The 9,986-nt window shown below is 32.0% G+C and overlaps 1 protein-coding gene across 1 annotated transcript; it reads right to left on the reverse strand.

The window, feature by feature from the left end:
- Nucleotides 1-860: 860 nt before the first annotated feature.
- LOC134261217 (acetylcholine receptor subunit delta-like) lies at nt 861-9,692 on the reverse strand. The gene is made up of 2 exons (XM_062743677.1): nt 9,414-9,692; nt 861-1,745 (listed from the first exon to the last, which is right to left on the reverse strand). Exons 1-2 carry the CDS (start codon nt 9,690-9,692, stop codon nt 861-863), a joined length of 1,164 nt encoding a protein of 387 aa, XP_062599661.1.
- Between the last annotated feature and the right edge of the window lie 294 nt (nt 9,693-9,986).

Consider the following 9,986-nt stretch of genomic DNA (forward strand, 5'->3'; position numbering starts at 1 on the left):
ATTTTTACGTTATTTCCCGATCATGACAAAGGAGCACACAACGGTTTTGATCGGTTGGCAGGGGATGCTCTTTCCTCCATAGCACCTGAACCCACCTCTGATGCTTTGAAGTCCGTCTTTGCTTTGCTCCTATTTTGTATTGTTTAATGGACTTTTGAGCTTGAATACTGTTCCTTTTTTTTTTATATATATTTCAAACAAACGAACTAACATACCTACAAGCATGCGGCAGTCAGTTGTTCGGCAGTTTTAACAATTAAATCAAATGTGTGTTAAAAAACCAAAGTAGCCTGATTTATTTTAAATTTATTGAGATATTAAAAATGCGTAAATCAGATTGCAGCTCAGGTCAAAACTTCATAATTAACACTCAATACACTAAATAAGCTTTTAGTCATATCAATATTAAAGTAGACTTCTACACATACACAGATTGATAGGAGAATAACACCAATCAAAAGATATAGTATGTATTGATTTCTAAAAGTTAATACATGAATACTGTAATGTGAAACCAATTTCATTTTGTAGAGAAATCTCTCATATACTTTTTTAAGCTTTCTGTAATTTGAAATATATTATTATTATTTTTAATTTTTAAGCACACATATAATAAATGCAAAGAAAAAAAAAGAAACGTCGTAGTTTTTTTTTTATATTATAAACGCCTCTTGAAAGTCTCTTGGAAGTGACATATTATAAAAATATTAATAAAAACATAACGAATCGAAAAATGTTAATTATGGAATTGTACTGAAGACGAGCAAATCATTTAATGTATACATCTTCAGAAACCAGTTAAATGAAGGTCTTACACAGTCATCTGTTTTTTTTAGGTGTCCAAAACACTTCCTCAATCTTTATTCATAAAGAAATATAGCGCCTGTAACACATAGTGACACAACATTAATGAATATGTTGCATACGATCAATATTTTTTCAAACTTTGAAGCATCAACATTCTTTTTCATTGTGTCATCCTTTGGACAATTTAATTCGGAAAATGTAATATTATCCGTTTCTTCTTTGTCATTCGGAGAGTGAACATTTGTTCTGTTGACCTCCTTCGGTACTTTTTCGGGTGTCTTGTGATGAATAAAAATAATAATGGCCTCCCCCATGACAGTTAAAGCACTGATAATAATTTGTGTTATGACGTAAGCACTAAATACGGACACGTTATCGGCAGAGGACGGCATAGTTTCACTCAAAAGATTGGCATAGACAGCAAATGTCAAGAATACAGCCATAGACATTCCGATTTTTTCACCTGCTTCTACGGGAATAACGAAGTAAAATATGTTCATGATAGACAATAAAACAATCGGAATAACCGTTGTCAGTATAGCCATATGTGGACGCCTTCGAATATGTAGCGTGAAAGTATTATTTCCCTGGCCTTTCTGAATATTTAATTCAGAAGATACGAAACTCCATTCTCCGTGTTTCTGTAATTTCGATGTCATAAAATCTGAGCGATTCTCCGATATCTCTATATTTAAATATCCTGGAGTATCAAATTTATATGAACACGTTTGTTCATCGAAAGGGTATTTCAATAAAGTTATTTCGCACTGAATGGTACTTTTCACTGTATCATATAATAGCACAAACCCATCATGAAAAACAAGAGCATCTTTGCTTTTGACGGATTCAAACGTCATCATTCGTTTGCTTTCTAACTCATTTTCACTGATAATCATTGGGACCCATATTTTCTCGGCAGGAACACGCAGAACGTTTATCTGATATTCAGTTTTATTCCAATTTAGAAAGATATCTTTCCAAATGTACATTATTTCAATAACTGAAGAAAATGTTTGTGATTTTTCGTCCACGTTTTCGATGCTATAAAGCAAAAGTCCCACTCCTATTTCAACTTTGTCAGTTGTACTTTTGAAGACAGGAGTACTAAACCGATCGTAGCTATGAAAAATATAATTTCGAAGGTTGCTTTCCGTATTCGTATTCCCATATGCGTGAAGGATTTTTCCAAAAATATCCAATAATATTATAAAAATAGCCCTGCTATCCATTATAAGAAAATTTTAGATGATTGATTGATATCCTTTGGTTTTTCTTGATGTTATCTTTTTGCTGAAAAGCAAATAAAATGCTGCATGTTATATAATTCTGCAAAGCCTCGGAAAAAAATAATCAATGCCGATGTATATCATTAAAATAATTATTTAAACTACTTTCAAAATCAAAGACCATGTCATATAAATAATGCATAACAAAACGGCTGAACAATAAGTTTTGGGGAGTTGATATCTTTCGGGAGTTATAGACAAAATAAAATATTCATGCCAATGTTTAGGGAGCTGTTTCAAGTTTATCTGCAAAATGCAAAATACACATGAAATAAATCCCATGGGACCTGATAAAAATATCCCCCTTCATAACAAATGAAGAATATGGAGATACGAATTCAATATTAAAGTCCATAAAACAATACAAAATATGAACAGAGCTAACACGGACCTCCAAAACATCAGAGGTGGGATCAGGTGCTATGGAGAAATTAGCATCCCCTGCTGACCGGTCACATCTACCGTGTGCTCCTACAAACGTAGTCTTAATTGCGAAATAACGGGAAAATTCGTCTTCGGTTCAATGTATTATCCATGGACTAACAATAAATTTGAAAAAAAGTCAGTCAGCATTTGACTCAATGATAAATTGCATTTGCTGACAAGGTCATGTATCGACCATAGAACTTACGAACTGATGAGTGTAAACGAGACTGCTGATATACTTGTTTCATCAACTTTTTTGTCAATAACTTATAATTACCTCGTTTTAGAAATTGTTCATATGTCGAGCATCCTCTTGCTTATCGAATCAACAGAGAAATATAAATTCCGTAAGCAGATGATGAAGATATATTGCTACATAAGTAACTTTAAGCAACTTGAATTTGACGATAGGAAAAATAAAGCCATCACGTTTATCATAGAGCTCGCAATAGGTTTTTAGATTACCGTTTAATGTCTTTTTCAAATAAGATATTTAAGTGTGAAACAGATGTTTCAGACTCTGAAGAGTATTTTATCCCAAGATCACCAGGATATATCGTATCGACAAATCGACAAAGGAATGGAAATTACCATTCATTAGTTGACTGACAATACGTTGAAGATTTATCTTAATGACAGGTTGGAGAAAATGCTCGAAATCGGGTATTATTCATGAAATCGCGTAAAATACTCGATATTAGGGTATCGTTGAATCCGCGAAATCGGGTATTCCGTGCACCTCTCTATAAAAAAAAAAATAAAGCAACGGCGCATTATGCCAGTTATTGTTATTTGTACATCAGTATCTTGGGGATTTATTTTTATTAAACCTAATTTATATGGTTGTCAAATATGTTTAAAATCACACGACAAACACTGCTAGGGTAACAAAGAAGACGCGATGGCGTTGTTATTTTTCAATATAATTTCTAAAAACAAAGCACTACACTTCGTTTGTCTTAATTTCCCACTTAAGTATTCCATGACTTAATTTTCCAATTTGTGCATTATTCACAAAATGCAGAACAAGAAATTAAAAGACTAACGCTGTGTTTTGTACTATTCACTAAAAGTGTATGGTGTCCCTTTCACGTGAAATATAAATTATTCTTCAGATAGAAAGGACAGTATAAGCGAGTCATAATTGGATATCTCTTCGATGAGGAATACCGACGTTTTCATAAAGAAGAAAATAAAATAAGATTAAATAACAAACTTAGGAAAAATGTTGAAAATAATCAATTTAAGGTGAGTATTTTTAAGAGAATTTTCTGTCAGTTTAGTATGGAAATTTCCTTCAAAGACACCACAAATATTCTGGTTGCATTTTGATTGATGCAAGATATACTATTTTACCTTTATTTTATGCATTTGTGTGAAAATTGAGAACGAGAAATCATGTGAAAAGGATTTTCTTCTGGCTTTTATTTATTTTTTTTTTTGGGGGGGGGGGGTATAAATAAAAGTCAATTGTGTAGTTTTTTTTCATGTGCTAATAACACATTCTCAATATTCATCGAGGTACGGTAATATTAAAAAATGAATTACAAAGTAACGTTTTCATTTTTCATAGTTGTTCCGTTTTGTCCATATTAATGAACAAACTGGAATAAATGGAGTGCTCAATTGCACCATGGACACTCTTGTCTTAATTCTTGAGAATATAATTCTTCTTCAGACATTAAAATTTTCATAAAAATTATAGCCACTTCTTTTTTTATTATACTATTGAATAAACAGGATAGATTTTCCCTTCTGTTGTCTATTTTGATTTTTTGTATCGCTATCTAATACCTTATTATAATATACTGTAAAACACATCTGATTGGTTCTAAAGACAAAATGTCACGCGACAGAGAAATAAAAAACTTAAAAATTTCCTGTCTTCTTTCTTTTCCTTAAATTATTTTATCTGTGATACATGTACGTATAATTACGCATTTCAATAACTTTTTAACACTCATCTATGATGAAAAAATATGTTAAAAATAAACATGAAATTTGAAGCTTGTACACGTAACAGGTTGCTTTTTGTTTACCTCGATTTGTTCCGCAATCGGCATATAAACAATTAGAGCACGAATATTTTGAAGATATGATGTATTCTATTCACCCAAGACGGCGATGTCGGAAATATAATTTTTATTGATGAATAAATATTCCTAACAATTTAAGATATATAACCTTAACAATCAGTAAGGTTTAGCTCAAAACTCTATTCACAACCGTTACGGCTTTTCAATCCCCCTTTTTTTAAATAGACAAGGAATGGTAAAATAATGATGACTTAGCGAAATTAAACGATCATGCAACAGTTAACTTCTCTTACAAGCTGTATTCCTGAAATTATCATTACCTCTGCTAAAATGTTGGAGACATATTCTGAAAATATGCATGATTTATAAAAAAAAGAAATTTTTACATTAATTTATACATTCTTATACAATAAACAATATATGATTTTGATATTTTGCACAAGATGAATATTAAAGCAATAAATGACTCATAATTGGATACGATAGACATTCCCTTGTTTACGCATGGCATTATCTTGTGTGCGAAATGTGTTTCCGTATAATTTGACTTATTTACAAATTGTTCATGTTTGTCGTGTTGATGGGCAATTATTATAAATTCCCGAATTCTGATATTTAACAGTTCTGTTATGTTGGGTATGAACACGATGAAGATGCAAATACTTTCAACATTATGAAAAATATGAAGCGAAACGAACGCCTTTTTGGGTGCAGGTAATGAAATGTACTAAACTCCAGGGGTATTTGTTGTCCTGTGCGCATTAATCTTGACGCCCAAATTCTTACTTGGCTAGTGATACACTTAGAAAACATGAGTATCTAGATGAAATTAACTCGGCAACATGCGCCATCCCATTGTTTAAGTTTTACTGGGTGATTAAACCGCCTATACCCATTTCGCGGATTCAACGATACCCTAATATCCGGTATTACACGCGATTTTACGGATAATACCCCATTTCGAGTATTTTCTTCAACCTGGCGAAAGCCCAAGCAAGTGTTTTCTTCTTTCTACGCGTAAGAGTTTGCTGCTTCATCTGAATACAAAAATTCGTCTGCTAATAACGGAGCGAAACTCCTATACATGGGATTTCCAAAAGGATTGTATTTAAGATCTTGTCTCTAAAAACTACTATTCAGAATCTTAAGCATCTTTTTGATGTCAACTTCAGAGTACCTCTTTGTGCAATCAAAATGTGTTTTAATAAAATATTTTGCAAATGACCATTGACCAGGTAAGTAGATTTACGAGTTTTATTTTTATTGATAAAACCATTGTCAATGATATCAAAAAGCCTGGACTTTAATTATCATGGGGGTGTATAAAGTTGAAAAGTTTTTAAAATTAAGTAGTCCCCTATGCTTCTTATGCCCACGATGAACTTTCCGCATAGCTGCACACACATACCGTTAACAGCTGTAACATCTACCAGCACTTAGTGACCAGTTATCCCAGCGGGGAGTACACCAATTGCATCTTTGAATTTAAGTTCCAGGTCACAGTAATTGCACTTCATATTGTCAAAAAGACATTGTTAATCAACTGCAAAACGGGTAAGCGTAGTAGATCTGAGATAAGAAAAAAATGTGTCATTAATAAAATCAAATGAAGATGAAGGTGAGTACATGGATCGAATAACAGTAATCTGAAGATAGAACTGTTTTGTTTTCAGCAACTGGTACATGTACAAGCAGATTGTGTAAAAACCTCTGTTCATTCGTGTGGCAAAGTATTGGTGGGTGCGTATGTCGACAAAAACATACCGGTGCGTTTACCTAAGGAAATTTCAATATTGAGACTGGAATGCTGTTTGAGGAGAAATTGTGGGATTACTACGAGATGCAGAGTCAGTCCAATAGCATGGACTAAGACAGAACCAGAGGGACTGTGAGCAATGAAATTTCACGGATAATAGCCGTTCATCAGAATCTTAAGCTTCTTTTTGATGTCAACTTTAGAGTACTTGTATATGCAATCAAAATGTGTTTTAACAAAATATTTTGCAAATGACCATTGACCAGGTAATTAGATTTACGAGTTTCATTTTTATTGATAAAGCAGCCGTCAATGATATCAAAAAGCCTGGACTTTAATTATCGTGGGGAGTATATAAAGTTGAAAAGTTTTTAAAATTTGGATGTAAGAAAAATCTTGTGATTTCACATAGAAAAGTTTTTAAAATTTGGATGTAAGAAAAATCTTGTGATTTCACATATACCAAAAGTGGAATCTTTATGCATCACGTCAGATTCACACGAGATCTCTCCTTCATTACTTAATAAGCAGTAAAGGAAGTCGCTTGGTATAATTTGGATTGCCATTTGCAGAATTATATCTCTGAAGTCTGCAAAAAAATATGCCTGAGTTTCTGATTGACAATATCTATATTTTTTTGAGACCGGGTCTTTCAACAATCTATTAGAATTCCTAGTAATAACTGTGCCCCGTTATTAGGAGACATACTTTTGTTATTCATAATAAACAAATTGTGTCTAAAATCGTATAGGTAAAATGAAGAAAATACTTATTGTGGCCTTCAACTCTATATTTACATGTAGACATATATCAAAGACATATTGTCAATTAACAGTATTTCCATTCTGATGTTGATATCCTATTGTTATCATTATTAAAATGCTAATAAAGGCAATGAATAGATGAAGTCAAAAGTTCCACCAAAAGGAATCATTAATTATCCTGGTGAGCTTAATGTTACGAGCAGTAAGGCAGATGTTATGTTTTCATCTTTTATTAAGGATTTAAAGGCATAAATCTAAAGGAAAAAAGTACACGATAAGTCACATTTACAGAAGTTATGAAAATAACATGAGGTAATTTACCTACAGTAAACGTTTAAGAAAAAATGTTTACTGTAAACAATTCAAATTGAAATCTTACACTCATTATAATTTCAGTTACAACTTTGAATGCAAAAATATAATAAAGTAAAACGTTTGCAATCAAAATAAGTACGTAAATCAAATCTTTATATGGTAAGAAAACATCATTAAATATATAAGTTACATGCCATAAGATGCATATGATGTACACTGGATTATAAATTTACACTGTACTTCTTTCTTGGAAACGTATTACTGCCCTGACAAACATAGAAATACTTATAATGAAAATGTATTATTGGATGAAAAAATAGGAAATAACTAATCAATTTAAAGAGCCAATGAAGTCATAGAATAAAACTTTACTCAGGCAACTCAATTCAGATGCGCAATAAAATTTTGGGTTAATCGTTAATCAAATTTTAAGATTATATTTCTGAAAACGCAATGAAAAAATAAATAAAACGAATAAATACATATAGAAAAAGGTTTCATAATATCACATTTAGATACAACATATTCTTGACCCATCTGTTTCATATTTGGATATTTTACTTGAAAAAAGACGAAAAAAATCACACTTCATGAAAAATATGTTGACTTTAACTTTTTTATCGTTAATTTCCCTTACTAACAGTGAAAGCAGCGATAAACCTTCAATAAATACGGGGTGTATATCTCTTAGTTGGTTCAATTCGCAAGAACATGAACTATGTGTGTACAATTTCTGAAATAAGCTCGAGATAAATCATTGACAAACACGTTGACGAAACAAGAATATTAGCAATCTCGTTTAAAGCCATCATTTTGTAGGTTCTATGGTCAATACAATGGCCTTGTCAGCACATACAATTTATCATTGTGTTAATTGCTGTTTGAGATTCTTTAAACTAATTTAAACGCCATTATTTACACAATTAATCGACGGATTTTCCCGTTATTTCCCGATCATGACAAAGTAGCACACGAGAGGTTTGTTCGGTCGATGTTTTGGAGGTCCGTGTTTGCTGTGCTCTATTTTGTATTGTTTAATGGTTGAATAGTATTCGTTTTTTCTATATAGTACAAGGTGTAAAGTTTTAACAGATTTCGAACCTCAAAGAAGGTAGAAAGGGTCTCTCATGCCCAAAGTCCCGATTGAATCAGTTCTAAATGTGCAGCCCTCCATCGGTAATTGGTGGGTTTTCAATGTAAGTTGAGAATAATAAAAGGGATACTATTATAGAAAAAAAAACAAACAAACGAACCAACATACCTACACAAATACGAGGGAAGTTCGTAGATTCCTGTCATATCATTTTTACGTCATATTATGTCTATAATTTGGTAGAAATATTTCAACAATTAAATCAAATAAAGTGTGTTTTAATCCCAACCCCAACCCCCCAAAGTATCATGATTCATTTCAATCTTATGTAGAGTTTAAAATTGCGAAAATCGGATCACAGCACAGGTCAAATTTCAGAATTTTTATTCAATACACTGAATAATTTTTTTAGTCATATAAATATTATAGTACAATTCTACACATACACAGGACAATTAAACCATTCAAGAGATGTATGTTTCGACGTCTAAAACTTAATACACAATACTGATATACAAAAACAACAAAAATACATTTTTTGTATAGAAATCTTTCATATATAAAGCTTTATTTTTTTAAGGACACAAATAATCAATACAAAGAATAAAAAAGAAACGCCTTTTGAAAGTCTCCGGGAAATAACATGTTATGAAAATATGAATAAAAGCATATCGAAACAAAAATAATTATACGAATGAACTAGTTGTGAGAATGAGCAAATCAATTGCTTATACATCTTAAGAAACCTTTCTAAATGAAGGTCTTACTTCATTGTTTTTTGTTATGCGTCCAAAAACACTCCCTCAATCTTGATTCTTAAAGAATTGTAGCGCCTAGAACACATAGTGAAACAACATTGATGCATATGTTGCAAACGATCAATATTTTTTCAAACTTCGAAGCATCGATATTCTTTCTCATTGTGTCAACCGTAGGACAACTTAATTCGAAAAATAAATCTTTATCCGATTCCTCTTCATCACTCGGATAGTCAACATTTATTCCCTCGACCCTCACTTCCGGTACTTTTTCGGGGTTCTTGTGGTAAATAGAAATAACAATGGCTCCCGCCATCACAGTTAGAGCACTGAGAATAATTTGTGTTATGAGGTAAGCACTAAACGCGGGCACGTCATCAGCAGAGGACGGCATCGTTTCACTCAAAAGAGTGGCATACACAGCAAAGGTCAAGAATATAGCCATAGACATTCCGATTTTTTCACCTGCTTTCACAGGAATAACGAAGCAAAATATGTTCATGATAGACAATAAAATAATTGGAACCAACATTGTTAATACGAGGGTCGTTCAATAAGTAATGCAATACACAATATATCATAATAAATGATGAGGCATTTGATTTAATTTTTTTCATATTTGAAAAGTTCTATTAAAGATCTACTAAACACAGAAAATCCTACGAATTTTCATATTGTCTTCGCAAAGAAATTCATTTTTAAAGTTAGCATGGTCACTACACTGAGCTGAAAACTGTTTATAAAT

This window comes from Saccostrea cucullata, unplaced genomic scaffold (assembly GCF_032062105.1).
Source record: "Saccostrea cucullata isolate Sc308-1 unplaced genomic scaffold, CSIRO_AGI_Scuc_v1 ctg13913, whole genome shotgun sequence".
Classification (NCBI taxonomy): domain Eukaryota; kingdom Metazoa; phylum Mollusca; class Bivalvia; order Ostreida; family Ostreidae; genus Saccostrea; species Saccostrea cuccullata.